This window comes from Hibiscus syriacus, unplaced genomic scaffold (assembly GCF_006381635.1).
Source record: "Hibiscus syriacus cultivar Baekdansim isolate YM2019G1 unplaced genomic scaffold, ASM638163v2 tig00111330_pilon, whole genome shotgun sequence".
Lineage (NCBI taxonomy): Eukaryota > Viridiplantae > Streptophyta > Magnoliopsida > Malvales > Malvaceae > Hibiscus > Hibiscus syriacus.
The window spans coordinates 12,030,896-12,054,093 of record NW_024063059.1 but is presented as its reverse complement, the minus strand read 5'-3'; the positions used below and the strand labels follow the sequence as shown (position 1 = coordinate 12,054,093).

The 23,198-nt window shown below is 35.7% G+C and overlaps 1 protein-coding gene and 1 pseudogene across 1 annotated transcript; one reads left to right on the top strand and one right to left on the bottom strand.

The window, feature by feature from the left end:
• The first annotated feature begins 279 nt into the window (after nt 1–279).
• On the top strand, nt 280–7,681 carry LOC120158734 (annotated as a pseudogene).
• Nucleotides 7,682–7,791: 110 nt separating this feature from the next.
• Nucleotides 7,792–13,564, bottom strand: LOC120158733 (arginine-glutamic acid dipeptide repeats protein-like). Its single transcript, XM_039169514.1, has 7 exons — nt 13,381–13,564; nt 13,187–13,264; nt 12,424–12,462; nt 11,780–12,340; nt 11,590–11,688; nt 8,249–8,431; nt 7,792–8,151 (listed from the first exon to the last, which is right to left on the bottom strand). Exons 1-7 carry the CDS (start codon nt 13,471–13,473, stop codon nt 8,026–8,028), a joined length of 1,179 nt encoding a protein of 392 aa, XP_039025445.1. The 5' UTR covers nt 13,474–13,564; the 3' UTR covers nt 7,792–8,025.
• Nucleotides 13,565–23,198: the final 9,634 nt, after the last annotated feature.

Genomic DNA, 23,198 nt, shown 5'->3' with positions numbered 1-23,198 from the left:
AAAATTGCACTCGTTAGCAAATATTTATAATTCGCGAGTTATCTCTTTAATTCTTTGAAGATTTTGGTTGCCGTTTAAAATTGCTGGTCATTGTGTTACTAGGTTTTACATGAATCATAAGTTAGGTTTTGCTAACGCTAGTTGAATGCATTTGAAAGTGGCTTAACTATAAAGTTTTATTGATGAGATTTGAACTTATACATGGGTTTTAGCAATCTCACAGGGGATTGCATTTCAGTAGGTATGTATTGAAGGGACCATTAGAAATTGTGGAGGCAAGCAAAAGTAAAAAACATGCTTGAGGCTTTGATAAAAGAAGGATCATTCAAAAGGTTACATAGCAGGCGAACTTCCTTTGCGGAGGAAGTTGAGGATCTGCAGAACTCTCCATCTGGTGGAAGGAATTGGATGCCTGAGCTCTCTCCGGTTGGGAATATCGTTGTGCGCCGCTGCTCAAAGTAGGTTTCTTTTGCTTCTACTTTGCTATTTCCATCTTCATGTTTTAAGTACATAAATTCTTTTTGCAACTTGTTCCTTAATCTGATTAGAAGTTGTTTTGTTAAATTAGTTGTCTCAGATGCTTCTAATTCAATCTATATGCAAATAAGAACAATGCAAATTGCATTTTGATTGAATTATATAGTCTCTTATGGATAACAAAAACAAAATGATGCAGAATCCTGGGAACCTCTTCAAATGAGCTTCTAGAGCACTTCAATGCTAAGGCATCTGATTCTATGAAGTCACAGCATGCAAGAAATTTTTTGGAATACTGTTGTTTCAGGGCTCTTGGCCTTTGTACTCAAGTAACGGGTCATCTGGCTGATAAAAAGTTTTGACGCCTTACATTTGACATGATGGTTTCCTGGGAAGCCCCGACAGCTGACAACCAATCTCTAGTTAATGTAAGTTACATATTTCAAGTCTTCTTTATTTATTTTTCTTTGTTTTGAAGGGGAGGGGGCGAAATGGTGTTTCAATCATCTCGCAAACTTTCTGTAGTGTCTGTCGACACTTGTCCACTTGGACACTCACTTCCCTGACAGAAATGTCCATGCTTTATAGAAGGCGCCATTTCTGTTAACATTACACAACACAGATAGACTATGAAATACAAGGTGAAACCCTATTTAACCATACGCAGGAGATTGAAATTGTTTGATAATGGGAGTTTTCTCTTACTAGAGGACCTGCATTTGCATGAAACCTAATTTCCTTAGATAAAAAAATTCCCAACCACGGATTAAAAATAAATTGCACTAAAAAAGTTATTAAGAATAGAATTGGAGAGGAGTTTTTAATTTTTCATTGTCCTTTGAGTAAATATGTAGCAAATATCTCTGAATATAGGTTTCCACAAACCTAATTATTATTTGATGTTTCTTTTTTCAGCCCTTAAAGTTCAAAGTTAGTTTGGATGGAAACAATGTATGCTGTGGTCTTGGGTTTATCCAAGAGTTAATACTCCAAATTATTCCTTTCGAATTGGTGTTCGCTTAGGCTAAATTCAATTTTGATTAATACAATATTTATACACACAGTATAAATATATTTTTAATACATTTTAAAATAACAGGTCCTGTATTTATATCCTATTTCCATCACACTTTAGATGACTCCAGATGTCCAAAACTTTAAGCAAATGATGTTTCCAACCTTAGATACTTACCCGTATCGGACTCCCAAATCCAAGTTCTTTTAACATAAATTTTCTGAACACATTTAAGCCGTTTTTATGCACTTGGATAGTTGGTTTTCTTGTGTCCTTCATTGTCCAATAAACCTTAGATTTGGTGCTGAAACTTTTTTATGAGCATTTGTCTTATTTGCAGTTAGATGATCTCTCAGTTTGGGTGGAGGCCTTCACTCGTATAGCACCAGCAATTCCAATTATTGCCAATGTGATTATTTGTGAAAATCTTTTCAATGTTCTAACAATCTCAACACCTGGACGACTTCATTTCTCAGTCTATGACAAGTATTTAAGTGGACTAGAAAGGTAAGGTTTCCTTTTCTGTTTTGGTCCAATTATTTGTTTCTACTGCAAGGTTTTACTGTTCAAATGAAGTTCTCTTCGCTTTTTTTTTCTTCTCCTTAATGGTTTTAATAAATGTTCCTATATTGGTAATAATTCAGATTTCTTAGTTAAAATAGTTTGCTTTAGTGCATGATAGTCAAGGTGGTGTGCTGTGTCCTTTCTTAATATATTACATGGTCACTTCCTTTCTTATGGGTTTTTATAGAATAAAAAGTCCAAGATAATCTGTTGGCTTATCTTGAGTTTTTGGTTACACTTCACCTCAATATAATTGAAACTCGAATGTCAAGTTTGAGGGGTTCTATAATACTCTTGATAATTGTTCTTGTTGTGCTTTGTAGTATTTGATATCATATTAACAATAAACCTTAAAATTAAGATTGTGCGGTAAAAGTATTAACATTCTCCTTTGCATTTAATCTTGATATTAAAAAATTGAAACACATAGGTCTATGAACAAGTTGGCCTCTATTATACCATGCTAAAATTTAACTAAAACCAATTGGCAGTAGTAAGTTATATGATATGCAGAGCTCTTCTTAGAAGTATAGTATAATTTGCTTACCCTGTATATATTTATTGACCGGATAAGAATCTAGTGTTCTATCAAAAGGGAATTTAGAAAATTAGCATGAGAGAGTAAAATTTGATCACTTCAAGGGGATCAACCTCCAAAGAGTTGTCAAAAGGCTTTTTTGTTAATATTTCATTGCTTGAGAAAATAACCATAGGGCATTACATATTTAAAGAGTTTATAAATCCTTGGTGACCAAGAATTAGGATTTCCGAACAAGGAAATAGAAAATATTTAAGTAGATTAAATATTATAATATAAATTCATAAGATTAATGAATCAATTATTTAAAATAATGAATTCCTAAAATCAAATATCATGTTATTCCTTGCCTCTTAAAAACAGTCTTGTCCTCAAGACTGAGCAGCCACAAACTCATGAAACTTCTTTTCCAACGACTTGTAGGATTCCCAAGTAGCATCTTCAATTGGTAAATTATCACATTGAACAAGTACTTCAGTAGTAGAATATATGTGGTGTTTCACAATACGCCTATCCAATATGGCTTGAGGTGTGATTTGGATTTCTCATGAATAGTAATATCTAGTAGATGATGTCGCATTACATTATCCTCTCATATTTGCTTCTTGAGACACAAAACATGAAAGACCGGATGGACCCTAGAATTGATAGGCAAGTTTATCGCTATGCTACTGGGCCAATGCACACACCTTATAAGGCCCATAGAACTTAGGAGATAACTTCATAGAAGATCGAACCTTTAAGGAAACTTGCTTATACAGCTGAAGGGGAAGATAAACCCAATCTGATACTGCAAACTCTAGTTCACTTTTGTGTTTATCTGCCTGTTGCTTCATTTGAGCCTGTGCAGCTACTAGATTATCTGTTAAAGGTTTGATCACCTTATCTCTGTCACACTTTTCCCTGTCCACTTGATCGACTCTAGAAGAACCCGGCACATATTTAGCAAACATAGTAGGAAGTTGATTATAGACTACTTCAAATGGAATCATCTTTATTGAAGAGTGATATGTGGCATTATGCCACCAGTTTGCCCATGGTATCCGCTTAACCCAATCTTTTGGCTTGACACCCATGAAACACCAAATATAGTTCTCTAAGAACTGATTCACTACTTCAGTCTGCCTGTCAGTTTGTGGCTGATAGGCAGTACTCATATTCAATTGAGTACCTTTATGCGAAAAAGTTCATTCCAAAAGGTACCGATAAAGACCTTGTCTCGATCACTGACTATGGATTGCAGAATTTCATGCAATCGCACTATATTTTCAGCAAAAAATACTAGCAACATTTGCGATAGTATAAGAATGTCGAATAGCACAAAAATAAGAATTCTTTGTGAGATGATCCACAACCACAAAGATGGTGGTTTTTCCTTTGAGATATTGGAAAACCATCAATGAAATCCGTAAATATATCAATTCACCTCCTCAGAAATTGATAGAGATTGAAGTAAATCTGGAGTAACAACTCTCACTTTTATTATGTTGTCAAATATCACATTTGACAACGAATTTCTTAATGGTTTCTTCATAGCCCTACAGTGAAAAATAGTAAATCCTTGGTGACCAAGAATTAGGGTTATCGCACAAGGAAATAGAGAACATTTAAGGAAATTAAATATTCTAGTATAAATTCATAATATTAAGGAATCAATTATTTAAAATAGTAAATACTTAAAATGAAGGATCCTATCATGACCATCGTTTTTATTTGATTGCTCACTATGCCCCTCTTCAGTTTTTAGTTTTGAGTTTGTCCGCAGAAGTTTTGTAGTAATCAGAGGCTTAGTAATTTGTGTTAGGATCTCTTATTTAGTAGGTTTGCATGTCTAAATGTGGTATTCTAAAAGTTATTTTATAGAGTGATAAAAAGGATGAAGAGCCAAACGGAGTCATCTCTTCTGTCTGTTGTTCGAGCATCAAGAGGAGAAATGATACTTCAGGTGGATGGGACAGTCACTACTCAACCAGTTCTTGAACATGTTGGAGTATCAACATGGCCAGGTAAGTTTTATTGGGCAGCAAACATTGTATTTAATACAATTTGATTTCTTTTTTCCTTGATGATAATCATTTCTACAATAATATTCTTTCCTTTCCCCAATCTACTGATTCTCTCACCTCAATTTTTGCAAATAGCCTGCTCTGAGGTTGTTCTTGCATGTTTGCAGGTCGATTGGTACTGACTGATCATGCATTGTACTTTGAAGCCCTTAAAGTTGTATCTTATGATAAGCCTAAAAGATATATGATTTGTCAGATGATCTAAAACAAATTGTTAAACCTGAGTTGACTGGACCATGGGGTACACGACTTTTTGACAAGGCAGTGTTGTACAAATCAATTTCCTTGTAAGGCATGGTGCAGATTTATTTCATTTTCTCTCCTTGTAGAATTCTGTGATATATTGGTGTTAAATCAATCTTGAATTTTAAATCTTAACATAATGCTTGTCCGAGGATATAATTTATCTATTGACTGTTTACTTTGTTACTTTTTTTGATCAGAACCAGTTGTTATAGAGTTGCCTGAGCTTAAAGGGCACACTCGGCGTGATTACTGGCTAGCAATAATCCAGGCAATTTTATATGTTCATAAATTTATAAACAAGTACCATATTAAGGGAGTTGAAAAGGATGATGCACTTTCAAAAGCTATTCTTGGAATTTTACGAGTACAAACCATTCAAGAAATGAGTTTCTCAAACGATGTTCGGTTTGAGTCCCTTCTCATGTTTAATCTTTGTGATCAATTACCTGGGGGAGATCTGATACTGGAGACTCTTGCAAATATGTCAAATTCTAGGAAATTAGAACGGGCTAACAATCGTGTGGCTGGAGGTGGCATGTACTCCATCTCAGCGTTGGCAATGGTTTCAAACTTGGGTTTTGTGTTTGGTTCAAGTTCAAGTACTCCAAGTGAGGATGGGCTTCTTGTTGGCGAACTAGTTGTGGGTGAGATGAGTTTATTGGAGAGAGCAGATAAGGAGTCTAGTAACAACTACAAAAAGGTGGTGCAAGCACAACAGACTGTCGATGGGGTTAAAGTAGGTGGCATTGACACCAATTTAGCTGTTATGAAGGTATTATTCTCTTTAGAATTTACAAAATGCCAAATCTTGCTCCTTGTCATTATTCAACTGCAAATCAGTTTGTTAAAAATAATTGTTTTGATTTACTGTCCTTGTTTATTGAATTTTGAGTACCAAGTAAAATGTAGTTGGTGGGCATTATAAAGGTCATGTGCGCATGTCTGTTAGTGATGCCATCAAATTATAAAATTCAGCGTTTTTTTAGCAAAGTGATTAATTTGAACTGCATTTTTTGCATTCCTTTCTACTGTCAGGAGCTACTTCTTCCACTGACAGAAGTTGGGAAGTCTCTTCTTTCTTTGATATATTGGGATGATCCTACAAAGTCATTAATGTTCTGTTTGCTTTTCACGTTCATAATTTTCAGGTAAGGTAAATTGAATAAAATCGTTTTGTTATTTTAATTATTAATTGTTCCCTGAGAACATGGTAGTGAATGCAATACTTTTTGGTGGTATAATGCTAGTTATTCCAATTGCTACTGATATCGTTTTGTAAAGCATCTAACAGCCGAGCTGACTAGATACGTACTCGAAAAACAGACAAAGCAATTGTCTTGGACATGAAATATGTTTTAGAACAATTGTTGGGTGTGTATATACTTGTTTCTTTCCTAACATTTTTTATTACACTTGTACCTTTTGGAGTGCAGTATTTTCTCCCTATTGCCTCTAATGATTGGTTTCTTCCATCTGCATTTTGTAACTAACTTTCCCTAGATAAGCTGGTGTAGTTCCAATGATATCTGGAAGTCAATGTAAATAATTTGATTTCTAGATTTCTTAGCTTATGTACTCTGCTGAGTCGGGGAAATATGTCTTAGGCATGATTACAACGATTGAAGGGTTTGTGTGAAAGAAAAACCAATCTTGAAGTAGAAGAATTTAATCCCTGCTCTACCACAAGGGAAAGGTTCATAATCTAGCACTTTCTTTCATGTATTCATTTTGAATGCACCTTCACCTGTTCTAAATGCACCACGTGGCTTTTCCTTCTTTTTTTGTCTATCTGAACATATGATAAATAATCCTTAGTTAAGTTGGAGCAGTGTAGATCAATTGATACCTGAGAGTCAAATTTCGTAAATGCTTGATCGGATACCATCAGCTTAGGTTCTCATATCAAAAGAAAATGTTTGATTGGATATTGGTTGATCGAATAGAAGACATTTTACCATAGAACTCTACAGTTTCTTTGCATGATCTTAATGGCATTCATTTGTTGTCCATTTCTGGGGATGGTTGGCTTATGCCTTTGCATTAACGGTGTTTTTCTTTGCTATCTTCATGGCTCTTACACGACTTTTCAACCAAGGAAGGCCTGTGGATGAAATTAAGATAATAGCACCTACGCCTGTGAACACAATGGAGCAGCTTTTGGCTGTTCAGAATGCGATATCTCAAGCTGAGCAGCTTATCCAAGATGGAAACATAGCTCTTCTAAAGTTCCGTGCCTTGTTGCTGTCCATTTTTCCAAAGGTTCTACTCTCTCCTTTTCACCATAGTAGATATGTCTGTTTATTGTCTATAAACTGGTCTACAATTCATGTCACCTTCTCAGATTTTTCAACTTTCATAATCATATAAAACTGATTAGACTGTTTTTGTTAGTCTCTGATTTCGACTATGATGTTAATGCACTAGGCAATCGAGAAATTAGCGGTCATACTTCTGTTTGCAGCTTTGGTACTGGCCTTATTGCCAGGAAAGTACATGTTTCTCCTGATATTTTTGGAGACGTTTACGAGGTATTCGCCCCCGAGGAAAGCAAGCACGGAAAGATGGACAAGGAGATTGAGAGAGTGGTGGTTCAGCATCCCAGCAGCTCCGGTGGTACTTGAAATAGAAAAGGAAGATAAGAAGAGGAAGTGATAGCATGTTAATTTTTCCTTTTGTAGTTTTAACTGTACATAATTTCCCCTTGTGTATCTAAAGTTATAACATTAGAGAACTCTAAAAGTTTAGAACTCACAAAATTGAGTAAACACAATAAGAGAATAATAAGAAAATATGAGAAATGGCAACTGTACTGGACATTAATGTTCTTGTCCAAAAATGTGAACTAATTCCCTTTTTTTCTCAAAATTTTCCCTATATTTTTAGTTTGCTAAAGCCGAAGAAACAGAGTAGCAGAAAATGATCAACAGCATCAATGTGTTAACTAAGTACCCATGGAAGAAATGTAGAAGCTACCAATCTAGATAAGGCATAAGCTCAAAGCGGTTAAGATGAAATGGTCTGCAAATTAGCAGCCGTACTGAATCAACAAATCAAATTTCATCCATTGATCAGCAAAGGCATAACAATGCCTTCCATCACCGGCTGAAGTGTGAGCATTTTCATTGGCGCAGAACTTGCTGTAGCTGAAGAACTTGGTTCCGTTGCTCTGGAGGCAAGAGATTTATCTGTTCTGGAGTGAGGCTCATGACCTGCTGAAGTAATGCCTTCTCCATCTCCGGAGTCAACTACAAAGAGCCAATGGAAAATCAAACTGTTAATGCAACTATCTGAGCTACTGATATTTTAGAACTTCTATGAAAACTAGAAAGTCCGGATACTTACCGATGCAGGACGAGGAGGCTGATTTCCTAGACCCATCTGACCAGGAACCAACAGAGAGGGTCCTTGGAGTTGTGTTGCTATTGAATTATCTGGTTGGCTAAGCATCCGAGAAGTTCCTCTATCCGTCTGCATGGTACCCCCAACACGGCTGCCAAAATCGGATCCTAAATGCAAGCCCCCTGCCTAAAACAATAAGTTGTCAATTAGCGAAGTCTGAAGACAAAATAAAGTTGAATGGTAAGGAGCAGATCATAGTTAATTAAAAATTAAGTAAATTTAAAATGGAACTTAATTCAAATCTATTAGTCCCATACAAAACTAAAATCATACATAATTATCGTAAAACTACCAACCTTTTATTGTTTTTAGAAATTCTTTCACGTCTTTTTGCTTTTGGAAGGAAAATGTAGCAAAACTAATAATTAAATGTAACATACAAAAAATAAATAGTTTAACTGCTTCACTTCTTTCATTGGGATAATTTAATTCAGTTGTTAAAGCTTTATCTTTTATTAAATTCAGAATCAGTTACCAACTCATAATCTTTGTTCACTCCACTCAATGGATTACAATTTTTCTAGCTTTCAGCAAGAACTCTAATGCATATATCAAGATGCAACAATTCAATTCTTTTTTTTTGATAGGAATTGCAGGCCTCGTTAAAAACCTCTTTGATTAAAGGATCTTGTAAAAAGCTCCTTAATCAGCGGAAGGATGAAAAGAGTGCCTTAAGATTTCATTAACCAGAAAAAAAAACATAAGAATACAACCAGGTCGCCACCCCCAACATAAGCAAACAACCAAAAACAACCGAGAAAACCCTACACGACAACACTAACACAGCTAAAACCTTATAAGCTACAACAACAGTCACAAAACAAAATCCTGAACATAACCCGAAAACCAACACAAAACAAACCAGAAGCCGAATATCACAGCTAACTCAATCCATAACAGTCTAACAGACAAAATCAAAAACAAAATCCTGAACTTCCGCACGAACAGATAACCAGAAACATCATCCGTCTTAAAGACAAAATCCTTAACTTCCACACGAACAGAGTACAAGAATCAGCTTCCACCTTAACGCCTCTTCTTGCTCGACTTGTCGACAGAAACCATCCGAAAAAACCAACTTCATACAGATAAAAGAAAGGAATCACCTGAAAGTTCCAAAACACCCACTGCCTTAACCTTCCTCTGAGGATTCATACTACGACTTTAACAAGGCTTCCTAGTTTGAGCCGCAAATTTGACTTGAAAATTTCTGAGAGAACTAAAAATTGCCTTCCTCTCCTCCACAGCTTTTTGTTTATGATGCCCATCCAACATGGGGGAATGAAAAGAATATTCCTCAGAAGCACGTGCAGGTTCACACCTTTTCCTGCTGTCTTCTTCTGCCCCTCTCTTATTTTGAATCAACACTTCCTCGTGTACCCCACTAACACTCTCCAAAGCCTGAAAAATACCACCACTTTGATAGACATGCTCCTGCACAGCTGCCCCACTAACCAAATCCACCTTCTTGGTCTCCGAGAACCTTTTAGAATGGATATCAGTCCCATGCGCAACTACCCCATTACTGACTGTCGGGGACACAACTTTAACAGCCCATACCTCACCTGAACCACACATACCGCCCCCAATATGCGTGCCATCAATAGACGCTCGATTTTCTAGCTGAACTTTCTTAATATTAGTGGAATCATAATTAACTCGTGAAAACGTTCCAGTACATACCGCCAACTCGGAAGACTTTACTGGCAAGACACCATCGAGGTCCCCCTCCGTGGGTAACGGTGAAGCAACTTCTGTTTCTGATACAGACGAATCCTTCCAGACGGAATCAGGGCTAAAGCAAGGTTCAATATCGGAAACAAATACTGTAAAAAGATTGATCCCCGACTTTCAAAACACATGATTCTTCCACTCGAACTTTACAGTTCATAATGATCTGAAATAAGGCCCTATCAAACGAGCCAGGATATAAGGTCCCTGCGTCAATTGAGATAAGAGTTCCCCATTTTCCTGCAATGTTTCTGAAAGTAGAATGGCTCCACACAAAAGGTGGAATCCCTCTGCACGATAACCATGCCCGTCGGCTGCTACACTGAAAGTTTTCCGACCACAATTCCACTTTGTCAAAGCATTTATTCAACGCTCCAATATGATTTTTTAGAGCAAAGTCTCTACTCTCTTCATCTTCAAAAATGATCAGAATTGCTAAACCACTTAACCTCATAATTTTCGGGCCTAAAATGCCTTCCTTATGCATAACAGCAGCTAACTCTTTCATTTTTATAAATTTTCTGCACCAACCAACCAAACTATCTCTAAGAGTAATTAGTTTATCCTCGTCAACTACACCGATAATGGGAGATTCTTTGACATCCTCCTCTCTACTCTTGACCATAGTTGAATTTGAACCAGTAACCTTTCTCTTCCAGAAAACATCACGAGGTTGAAATCTTACCATGAAAACTCTAACCTTATTACCTTGAATCCAAGATCTATCAGCACAGAAGATAGCCCTCCTCGCGTCCTCCAATCTAGAGAATCGGACAAAACTGAACCTGCTTCCTCCCTTGCTTCTTTTGATGGGAATGAAAGAGTCGACCACCTCGCCATATTTATCAAACAATAACCAAAAAACTTGATGATGAAGACACTCTGGAATATTGAAAATAATCACTGTAACGCAACTTTTCCCAACAGATCTTCTCACCTGACTTGCCATCTAAAGGAAATAAAAGGGAAGGAGAACGAAATTTTTGAAAAACGCCTAAATTTTTAGAGAGAAGGGGGAGCTTCTACTTCATGATGAATCCATGTTAAGGAGAAAAGAAGCAACAATTCATTTCTTCAACGACAGAATAAACTGCTCATTGATAACTGCAAATATATTTCTACTTGCTGACTTCTGTACAATGAAAAGAGATGTTAAATGCAATCACTTTTCTCCACACTGAAGTACATAAATTCAACCTACGTAATATTACAATCACAACCACATGCATTTCTAACTTGCATTTACATTTCCATCTTCACATACAACAATTAAAAGAAAAGGAATAAAAACAGACATCCACGATTCTAAAAGGCATACATTTAATTAGTTCAACCGACTGTCAGCAATGGTACCAATGATAAGGCACATATATTTGTCGAACTTTTTCAGATATTGAAAAAATAACCTACACACATGGTGAACAGTGGAATGTTTAGAACCATCAACATAGTTATGCCACTAAGAATGATAAAGAACATGATATTATTTTATAATCAGCTTGATAAGAGTAGTTCACTAAGTGATCAAACCAATACATATCAAACAACCATACCTGATTTTGATATGTTGATTGAGGTGGCATCTGATTTGCATGTGGTGGCTGTCCTTGTGGAAACAAAGGTCCATGGCTAGAAGGAGGTTTATTACCAGACTGAGCAATTCAACAATAAGGGGAATTATTGCAGAATATGTTACAAATGAGAAACCCAAGACTGATTTCCAATCTGTAACTTTTGACTTACATTGAACATCAGCTGTGAAAGATGCTGAGGGGGACAAGGGTGTTGGAAACCAACCTTTGGACCCATTTGTGGGGCATACTGATGATTAAAATTTGGAACCAAAGGAAGCCTGGCCTGTGGTTGCATTGGTGGATGCAGAGGCATATGAGGAACTCCAGTTGTCTGCAATGACTGTTGCATCTGGCTTGACGATGTCAGCATAGGGGTTTGATGACGATGAGGGAGCTGTGAAGATGAATTCAGAGGAAGTGGGGGTTCGGATGTATGTGGAAGGGACAGAGGAGGGTTCAAATGACCCTTTGTCTGCTGCAGTGTCTGTAGGGAATATGGTGGCATGGGTTGAGACTGAAGGTTTGCAGCAGCAACAGAAGCAACTGAGGTTTGCATCCCAACTTGGTTTTGCTGCTGTTTCCTTAGAGGAGGCTGGTTCTGAGATGGAGCAGCTTGCTCCTGCAGCCCAGCTTGACCTGGCAACGATAGTGATGGCTGGATATTTGGCTGATGAGGTGGTTGTGATGATTGCTGAGATTGTTGCGGCGCAGGTGGCTGAATGGTTGGAGTCTAAATAAAAGCAAAAGGTCAGAACACAAGCACAGTCCGGACACATAATTTCAAAGACAATCTTACAGAGATCAAAAGCATACCATTTGAGGGGGCTTAACCATTCCAAGCATAATCTGAGCCTGAAGAAACAAGAATAGTCAAAGATATCTAGTCAGGCACGGAAGCTCCTAAATCAACCGCACACCATCCAGAAAAGGATGCAATTTAAAACAAAAGAAGGGTAAGCCTATCAAGCTGCACAGCACTCTACAACTAGTCTATCAAGAAGGATGGTTCCATGCCAACAGCTTCTTATCGATAATAACATTCTTTAATATAAAGCATTATTCACATATCCGTGTAACTCAATTCCTAGTCACAAGCTAATATCATTCTCTATAACAAGTAAAGGCGACAAAAGTTTACAACTTTAGCTTACAATGGATATCAAGAGAGTGTGAAGCTAAAGGGTTACTCAGTGCTCATGATAATAGCAACCAACAATCAATAATGCATAGGATATCAACAAATAACTTCTATCAACACTAAAACTAAGGCCAATTTAGAAAAGCAATTACAACTAAGAATGTTACATTGTGACGGTTTTAACCAAAAATGCGGCCAGTATACTCTAAAAATATAGACAATTGGTAATAATTTCAATTAAAACCGATAATTTCTTGACTCTAACTTTTTAGGTTGGAACCGGAATAATTACAACCGATAATATTTTCTGTTTTAACCTAATATGTTATCATACTCTCCAATTTCTACCATTTTTAGCCTTATATCAACAGGTTATATTTTAGACTCATCAACATTTTCAAATAAGAAAAATAACTAAATAGAAAAGAAAAGGGAAACCTGGAAAAGGGCTTTAGTCAAGAGAGGGTTTTGGATAAGGATCTGCTTCGCCTGCTGCTGGTTTTGTTCTATAAGTTTCTGCGCGTACCCAAAAAAAAAAAAAAGAAACTACTAGTTAAATTTGACGACGAAGGAAGTGACGTTCGTTACAAAAGAGGAAAAAATTGAAACCAAATAGAAAGTAAAAAGTGTGCCTTCATCTGGGACATGATTTCGTAAAGTTGGTTCTTTGACATTCCGGCTATGTTGGCCGGCAAACCCTTGGCGTCCACTTGATTCCCCGCCATTGTTTCCGTCGTCTGTCACAGCAAACACCAGAGAGATCAGAGAAAAAAGCTTCCTGTAGTAGCTAAGTGGATTTTAAAGGCCTCAGCCCAATTAGACATAATTTGAGCTTAAAACGAGATCCAATCCTACTCACAAGTTTAGAAATGCAATATATTGAGGTTTAATATATCATTTTTATAAATATAATACCCATATTTTTACTTAATTTGAGCTTTATATCCACTATACCTAGATTTTTTAAATAAAATAAAATATTTTCTGTGAAAAAAAGTCTTTTTGTTGTCTAGGAAGGAGGCGTTAGATTTTTTTTTTTTTTTTTATTTCTTGTTCAAATTCATCATTGTTACTCCAAAACCAGCATCATCATCAGTTTCATCTGTGGGTGTTCTTTTTCTTTTAATGTTTTTAATAATGCATGTTTTTAATCTTCTTTGTATCTATAAATTAGGGGTTTAGTGTCCTTACATCCATTGTAAATAATCATATGAATGTGTCTATGGAGAAATCGGATGGAAGCACAATAGCGATCGTTATCGACAATGACAAACCACCGGAGGAATTTGTGACCTCCGGCTCGTCGGACTTTGGTCCCTGGATGATAGCTCAATGACGTAAACCAAGAAAGTCTCCCAAAATCCAAGGAGAAAAATCAGGTAAAGATAACAAATCTGATGGAGTAAATGATGGGTCGAGATTTTCTCCCCTAGAGACTATCCCTAACAACATGGGATCTAGATCTGGAAAATCTAATCACGTTGTTCGACCAGTGACTGATATATATATATATATATATGCTTGAGGGTGGCCACTGTCTACCTTGAAAATTAAAATTTATTTATTACATATTCAATTTTTCTATCAGGACCACCCTGAAATCTATGTGTGCCCATCCTCATTCATTTATTCCTACCTTAATTTTCATTTGTGTCCACCTTAATTTATGTGAGAAAAGATCACGTGCGGTAATTTTAATATACAGTTAAAAAAAGACGTTACTTATTTACTGCTTTATTGTTTTTTTTATTTTCCGACAATCTCAATATGTTGTCGGTGACAATAGACGGTGCTAGTGATTAGTGAACGACGGCTTTCATGGTTGATGATTTGATCTCTGGTTGTATGTATAGCAGTTACTAAAAATTTTAAGACCTTCTAGAAAATAGGAGAAAAAGAACGGCTGAAAATTTGAAATGTTAAAAAAATAAAAATTACATCAAAGCTTAAAAAGATTGTGTTGCTTTCCCATTCCCTGTTTACTGCTTTATTGTTTTTTATGGCCTTATGGGACTTCATGGGACTTTATTACTTATTGTTTCCTGTAGAAACTTATTGCTTTGTTTTTCTCCATAAATTGCTTTGTTGTTTTACAAGTGTTATTATTTCTTTATTTTGTATCTATAAACTTGCCATCATGAATTGCTTTTTTTTTATATAGGTATGGAAAAATGTTTTAAAAGGAAGACAACGACAAAGAACTCATGTTCGGAAAAAAAGAGATTTTTATAAGTTGATTTAAAAAATCTTCAAGGAGATCCCGAAAAAAGACCAAAGATTATAGAATATCATCCTAATGATAATGAAGACATTCGAAGGGTTTATTTGTTAAAAGGTTTTTGCCAACCAAAAGAACACAAGTTCCCTAAGAAGAAGTATAATGATAAGTTACGAAGTTTCAATCCTAAGTGGTTCGATGAACATAAAAGTAGGTTAGAATATAATGTGTCCAAAGATGCAGCATTTTGTTTACATTGTTACCTCATGAGACCTTAATCTAAAGGAGAGCAAGGGGGAGGTGATACATTTGTTGTTGATAGATTTAAAAATTGGAAAGATAAGAGCAGATTGCAACTTCATGTTGGAGGTCCTAATAGTGTTCATAATGTAGCTTGGAGAAAATGTGAAGCTCTAATGAATCAAAAGCAACATGTTGAAGTTTTCATCATGAAGCAGTCTAATCAAGCCAAACAAGAATAGCAAACTCATCTTACAACTACAATTGATTGTCTTCGATTCCTTTTGCGAAAAGGATTGACGTTTCGTGGACATGATGAATCTTATGATTCTTATAATCAAGGTAATTTTCTAGAGCTTTTATAGTATCTTGCTACTCATAATGAAATTGTTAACAAAGTTTTCAAAAATGTGCGAGGCAATCTTAAACTTGTATCACCGATCATACAAAAAGATATTGTTAATCCAACTGCTAGTGAGACTACTTGTGCAATTATTGATGATCTTGAAAATGATTTTTTTGCTATTTTAGTTTACGAGTCTCATGACATATTTGTTAAAAAGTAAATGACTATCTTTCTACGCTATGTAGATAACAAAAGAAAAGTTGTTGAATGATTTTTGTGTCATGTTCATGTTTCTAGTATTGCTGCTACTTCACTTATAAATGCTCTTGAAAATGTGTTTGCAACTCATGAGTTATGTTTTCCAAGAATAAGAGGACAAGGTTATGACATGACTAGTAATATGCAAGGAGAATTTAATGAGCTTAAAAGTTGAGGTTGCATTTCTTTTTAATTTGGTTGTTAGTGTGGTTAATGTGGTTGGTGCTTCATGTAAGAGAAAAGAAATCCTTCAATCGAGTCAAATAATTAAGGTAAGATAAGCATTTTAAAGAGAGCTGGAGACACTCGTTGGGGTTTACATTATAAAATTGTTGTTAACTTTATTGCCATGTTTTCTTCTGTGATGGATGTGCTTGAAATTATTAAAGAAGATGGAACACACTCAAAACAAAGAGATGAAGCTTGTATGTTGTTGATCTCTTTACAGTCTTTCAAGTTTGTGTTTAATTTGCATTTGTTGAAAAATATATTAGGAGTTACTAATGAACTATCTCAAGCATTGCAGCGAAGTGATCAAGATATTGTGAATGTTATGCAGTTAGTTGATGTATCCAATCAACAATTACAAAAGATGAGAGATGTGGGATGACAATGCTTACTTGAAGAAGTTTCTTTGTTTTGTGATAAAAATAACATTGAGGTTCCAAAGATGGAAGATGTATTTGTTGTTCCAGTGAGATCTAGGAGAAAAGTTTGTGAAGTTTCAAATTTGCATCATTTTTCAAGTTGAATTATTTTATCAGTAATTGATAGACAATTTTAAGAGCTTAATAATCGTTTTTCTGAGACAAGTACAGAGTTGCTTCTTTGTGTTGCTAGTTTGAGCCCAAGAGACTTGTTTCTTTCTTTTGATAAGAAAATGTTGATTCGTCTTGCCCAATTTTATACTTATGAATTTTCTACAGGAGATCTTATATTGCTCGATTGTTTGCTTGAGAATTATGTTGTTTATGTTTGTTCAGATGAAAGATTTTTTTGATCTAAAATGAATTTTTGATTTATCAGAAAAGATGGTTGAGACAATGAAACAAGTTGTGTACCAAGTTGTGTACCAACTTGTATACTTACTTTTGAAGCTAGCTTTGGTTTTATCGGTTGCAACCAAAACAATGGAAAGAATATTCTCCGTGATGCACTTTATAAAGAATCAACTACGTAATCGTATGAGAGATGAATGGTTGAATGATTGCTTAGTTACTTTTATTGAGAAAGATATATTTGATAATGTAGACAATAAAAATATTATACAACGATATCAGAAAATGAGGTCGAGAAAAAAACAATTGTAAAATTTATTTTTAATTGTATTTTTTGTAAACTTTTTATTATAATTAAAATATTATTAGTGTTTATATCTTTAAAATTTTGTGTTATTAATATATTAGTGTCCGCCCTGAAAAAAATTCTTGGATCTGCCATGGTTCAGACTAGCACTAATCCTGGAGGGGGGAAATCCTAAAGCTGGCCACGTGCCAAAACCAATCCACAAGGAGCAAAGGTTCAACCCAAGGTGGCGAAGGTTCCACGTAAAAATGCTCCTATTATCTATGGACCCCTCTATTGTAACAAATGATTTGAATTTGGAATCCAATAATAGGAATAACAACACTGATGATGTTATGAGCGAGAACAACACTACCACAGCTATGGGCTACACTGACTGTAGAGATTTGAAGCAACTGATGTTAACCATGCCAACCTGGTTTTGAAAAATAGTATAGAGACCACGCATTTGAGTCTGGAAGACACCCAGTTGAGTGAAATGACGATCGATGCCAATGATATTGCTCCCTTAAGCGAGCAGCTTTAGCTTGAGACCAACCACATTGTTTATGAATGAATGTGATTACTTGGAATTGTATAGGTGCCGGAAATAGAGAGTTTTTACGTAATGCTAAGGATATTATTAGCTCTCATAATCCGAGCACTTTTTCTATCGTAGAACTCAGCATCTCTGGTAACAAGGCTCGATGAATGGCTAAGAAATTTGAGTTCCCGAAGATTCATATCAAAGACCCCGTTGGTTTTACGGGGTATTTGGATTGTTTGGGATGATCAAGTTACCTCCATCGATATTTTGTTCTCTTCTTCTCAATTAGTTCACGGTTTGGTCAAATGTTTCAACTCTGATCCGTTTTTGCTCTCTATTATCTATGCTAACCCGGTTCTTAAAACTCGTAGCGAACTTTGGACGAGTCTTAGTGATTTCGCTCAGTCTGTTATTCCTCCCTGGCTTATTGTAGGAGATTTCAACGAGGTTCTCAATTATAGTGAGAAGTTTGGTGGTAGACAACCATCTATCTTCAGGCGTCGTCTTTCTAATTAAATGTTACTGAACTGTAACTTGATGGACCTTGGTTTCCAGGGAACTCCTTTCACTTGGTGAAATAAGAGACATGGCATCATAAAAATTTATGCAAGGCTAGACATATTGCTTGCAAGCTCGAACTGGAGGACTATGTTCCCTGAAGCTCTGGTCACTCATATTCTTCGCCTCCACTCTAAACACTGTCCGCTTCTTCAACAAAGGGTTCCGGCTTAGGTGGTGTCGAAAGTGAATCGTCTATTTCGCTTCCAAGCTATGTGAGAGAAGGGATTCAGTGATATGATTAGGAATCAGTCCCACGGGTTAGAAGCAGATTTTGTTCAAGGCTCGCAAACCACGGTTGACTATATCCAACTTTGGAACCGTGAGAACTTTGGTAATATTTTTCATAAAAAACGTTTAATGGCAAACAGGCAAAGATCAAAGGGCTCTAATGTTTTTTCTGTCAACTATCGTTCCCATCAGATGGATTTACTGGAAATGAATCTAACCTCGGATTATAATAATGTCATAACCATTTAAAAAAAACAATTAAAATATTATTTAAAAAAACAGTTATGACTTTAATTTCGTTAAATTAATGATTTCGGATTAATTTGAATTAAATTGAAAGGAGTTACTATCGACCTTTGGGTTAGGTAGATCGAATACCTAAAAACATCTTTTAAAATAATTTTAAGGAAAAATCTTTTTTTAAGACAAAAAGTGGTATGCACTTACCAAAAATCAGATTTGACGGGTTCGAGAGTCGATTACGCGTGGGAAATGATTAGCACCCCTACAGCGCCCAAAATTGTTACTTAATCGCTTACAAGTTGTTGTAATGATGGAAATTATGAATCGAATATAAAGTTAAACTATGATCCATTTATTGAAATTTAATTAATTTTCTTCGAATTAATAATTTAAAAAAAATTCTTTGATTTGATAAGAAATCTCAAGATTCGCAGTCATCCGTCGGGAAAGTTATCTCGACTATTTCTTATCCGTAAAAGAATATTCTATCTTCTTTTATATAAAAAAAATGAAAATCGAATAAATACAAATATTGACATTTGCATAAAATAACATAAATTACCATTTAAAGAAAAATGCATTTGCATTATTTGAATAATAAAAAAATTAATTAGAAAAATAGACGAGATTTATTTCAAGTTTCCATTTTGTTAAAATACCGTATCGGATTGCATCACATCGACCAAGTGATGCTTTCCACGCTCATTCTACAAATCGGTGTTATTGAAAAACATTCGAGTGATCTCATTAACAGATATAAAAATATAAATGGAAATAAATACAGTTGGAAATATACACAATAAAATATTTACATTAAATGGAGCTAAACATATTTATTAAATATAATACGAATAACTACATAATGTGTAAAATAAATATTCAATATAAAGGACTAAAATACACATTAGAAAACATTACAAATTAAAATAAAAACAAAACAAATAAGCTCACACGGTGATTTAAGGGACTAAAATAAACAAACAATAAAATAAAACTAACAGAAACTTGAAGGATTGAACAATAATTAAAAAAAATCATAGCCAAGATCGAAAATATTACACATACAAGTACTGAAAAAGAAATAAACCCATAACTAATAATAAGGACTGAAATGAAATAAACCAGCAACATAAAAGGCCAGATAATAATTAGACCAAAATATATTCATACCAAATCAGTGACCAAAATAAAAGATACATAAATCTTAGGAACAAATTAAAAAAATAAAAAAATAAAAAAACATAGCATGATATACAATCTGCTGACTTAAATATAAACATTGAAAAATAGAGGCTCGAAACAAAATAAAATGCTATTTCACTCAAAGACCAAAGGATAAGATTACAAAGATACGGGGACCTAAACGGTGATTTACCCTGAAAAAATGACAAATATGGATGAGATTATAAAAGGCAGTGACTTAATACACTATTAGCCCAAACATGAAAACATGTTGAATCCCCCTTTTACGAAACGACGGCGTTTCGTGTTCAGCCTTTAAACCCTAAAATCAGGCAAAAAATATAAACTCTTCCTCATTTCCCCATTACCCTTCCCCTTTGCCAAACAAAGAAAAACCAACCCTCTTAGACTCCTCACCTCCCTTAGATCCAGACGCCAAATCAGCTCCGGCTACCGTGGTTTGGTGGTCAAAATATCAACCCCACTCATTGAAGACCTCCCCTTAGCCCACTAGAAACCTAAAAGTCCCCTTCAACTCACTTATGAACCCAGTTCGACTAAAACATGCCACCCTCACCACTTTAAAACCCATGCATACAATGGAGAAAGATGTACCTCCAAGAAAGACGGGTTTTGTTCCAACGAAGTGGGCTCTCCTTCCATTCTCCAAGGGTAAGATCATTCCTCTCTTTTCTATTTTGCTTTCTCAATTTCTTTTGCTTTTCACTATTTTTTTTCATTAAAATACTGGTTCATCCTCATTCTCTTTCTTTGTGTTTTCTCGAATCTCTTTCTTTGTGTTTTTTCTTCTTTTTATCTAATTCTCTATGATTGCTGGATGTGAGTGATGATCGTTGTTTTCTAAGAGAATAAGGTTCAAGTACCCTATCTCTGCTTGACAGAGCTAGATTTAACTCCCTCGGGATTTCATTTAGATTTGCCTTCCATTTTATTTTTATTTTTCTGATTGTTGATATGATTTTTCCACTTTTTGATGAATTAACCGATGACTAGCAGCTCAGGAAGCAATCGACGGGGGCTCATACGGTTGGGAAGTAGGACGGTGAGGTGTACGCGCGGGTTGTGAGCTGAAAGGTCGTAGGTAGTGGCGACTGAGCTAGTGAGAGGAAACCCTAAAGAGTTTAAGGTTGGGTTCTCTTGTTGGGCTGGGTGCTGAGTAATCTGTATTGGGCTTGGGTCGAGTCTGGATCGAGTTGGGTCTTGTAATTGGGTTGACTTGAGTTTTGGGGTGTTGGGTTACTTGTAACTTGGGCCTTTGGGTGGACTGGTTGGCCTACAAAATAATGTAATTAAGTATGTAAATAATAATAATAATATTAATAATAATAAAAGACCCGAAAAAATGGGTCTCTATAGTTGCCCCTCTTTGCACATTCTTGTGTTAACAAGAATAGGGAAAAGACGAAATGACAACATGTTTTTGTTTGGTTCTCTCATTTTCTTGGAAATTAGATATGTTTATTGTTAAGGACGACACTTTTCATATGCGATGAAGAGTTCTGGTCGTTTTAAGGAAGACACGACTACTACGTGATGTGGAGATATGGTCGGTGGATGACACGGTTCCTACGCAATAAGGACAGCTGGCCATCTTTAGGAAGGGTGATAACACGGTTCCTACGCGATAAGGACGTCTGGTTATCTAGGGGTTACACGGTTCCTACGTGATGGGGAAGTCTGGTCGGTGGATGACATGGTTCCTACGTGATGAGGATGACATACCATCTTTAGGGATGATAACACGGTTCCTACGTGATACGGACTGCTGGTTATCTAAGGGTGACGTGGCTCCTACATGATGAGAAGATCTGGTCGGGGGATGACACAGTTCCTACATGATGAGGATGCCATACCATCTTTAGGGATGATAACACAGTTACTACGTGATGAGGACAGTTGGTTATCTAAGGTTGACACGGCTCCTACGTGATGAGGAGATCTGGTCGGTGGATGACACGATTCTTACGCGATGAGGACAGCTGGCCATCTTTAGGGGTTTGTTTCAAGAGAAATTGTCTCAAGAGAGACAAAATTTATTTCAAGGGAAACAGGCTCAAAGACTTTTGTTTCAAGAGAAACTATCTCAAGAGAGACAAAACTTTGTTTCAAGGGAAACAGACTCAAAGATTTTTTTCAAGAGGAACTGTCTCAAGGGAGACAAAACTTGTTTCAAGGGAAACAAACTCAAAGATTTTTTTAAAAGAAAAATTGTATCAAGAGAGACAAAACTTTGTTTCAAAAGAAACAGGCTCAAAGACTTTTGTTTCAAGTAAAAATTGTCTCAAGTGAGATGAAATTTGCTTTGAGAGAAATTGTCTCAAGCGAGAAAAACTTGTTTTTAAAGAAAAATGTCTCAAACGAGACAAAATTTATTTTTTAGAAAAAAACTGTCTCTAGCGAGACGACACTTTGTTTCGAGAGAAACAATCTCAAAGGTGACAAATAATCTACTTGTTCCTGCATGTGGAGAAAAGGCCTTTAGAAGATCCAACCGTTCACTTCAGGATGTTGAATCTCCAAAGATGCCCCAACATTCATCATTTCTTGCTTTAACACTGATTCTAAAAATGAGCTTTGTGTCTGAGAGCTACATGTCAACTACCAATATCTACTCTAGAGAGATTGTCTTGATTGAAAAACGTTTTTCTTCTTCTTTAATTTTCAAAAGTCTGAAAATATCAATTAAAAGGATGTTGAGAAATGCTTAATCAAAAGTTTGAAAATATTGCCCTTTTCTAGGTTTTACAATTGAGATAAATTATAAAACAAGAGTTCATTGGATATCAAAGAATTAATTACACTTTTAATCCTTCCAAAAATTATAGTTATTTGACAAGTGTCAAGATTAATGTTATCTTTGAGGTACGGTTAAATAAGGAGGGGATAAAATGCATCAGGTTGTTTTCTTTGGTCAAAGGTATGACATTCTGGTTTCTTTGATGTTCACTGATCTGGTGGAGTAGCTTATATGCTCATCTACTAAAAGTGTTCTCCGACTCTCAGCTCTCATGACCATATTCGGGTGTGCGATGCCTTATCAAGAGATTTTTGAGATCGCCTTCTATGTAACAGCTGCACAGTTTTTTATATTCGAGTCGGCTTTTCAGGTTTTCAACTCAAATCCTCCTTTGGTTTCAAGACATTATCCAAAATTTACATCTTGAACCCCCTTTGTTATTTTTTTCTCTATCATGCATTAAAGATTTTAGAAAAACTTTTGTAAATAAAAGATTAATTCTGTTGGATGGGATGAGATATGAAGATAGTCTCTTCTGTTTAGAAATTCATGTATGATTAGAAGAGACTTTTAAGGCATGTAATG

What these genes read in the sequence shown, in the direction of transcription:
- LOC120158733 (XM_039169514.1), bottom strand. Translation starts at nt 13,473, where the DNA reads ATGGCGGGGAATCAAGTGGACGCCAAGGGTTTGCCGGCCAACATAGCC. An exon ending in TGGTTAAGCCCCCTCAAATG is followed by an intron (nt 12,341 to 12,423) that starts GTATGCTTTTGA and finishes GCTTTTATTTAG; the next exon opens with ACTCCAACCATTCAGCCACC. An exon ending in AGCCTCCTCGTCCTGCATCG is followed by an intron (nt 8,152 to 8,248) that starts GTAAGTATCCGG and finishes GGCTCTTTGTAG; the next exon opens with TTGACTCCGGAGATGGAGAA.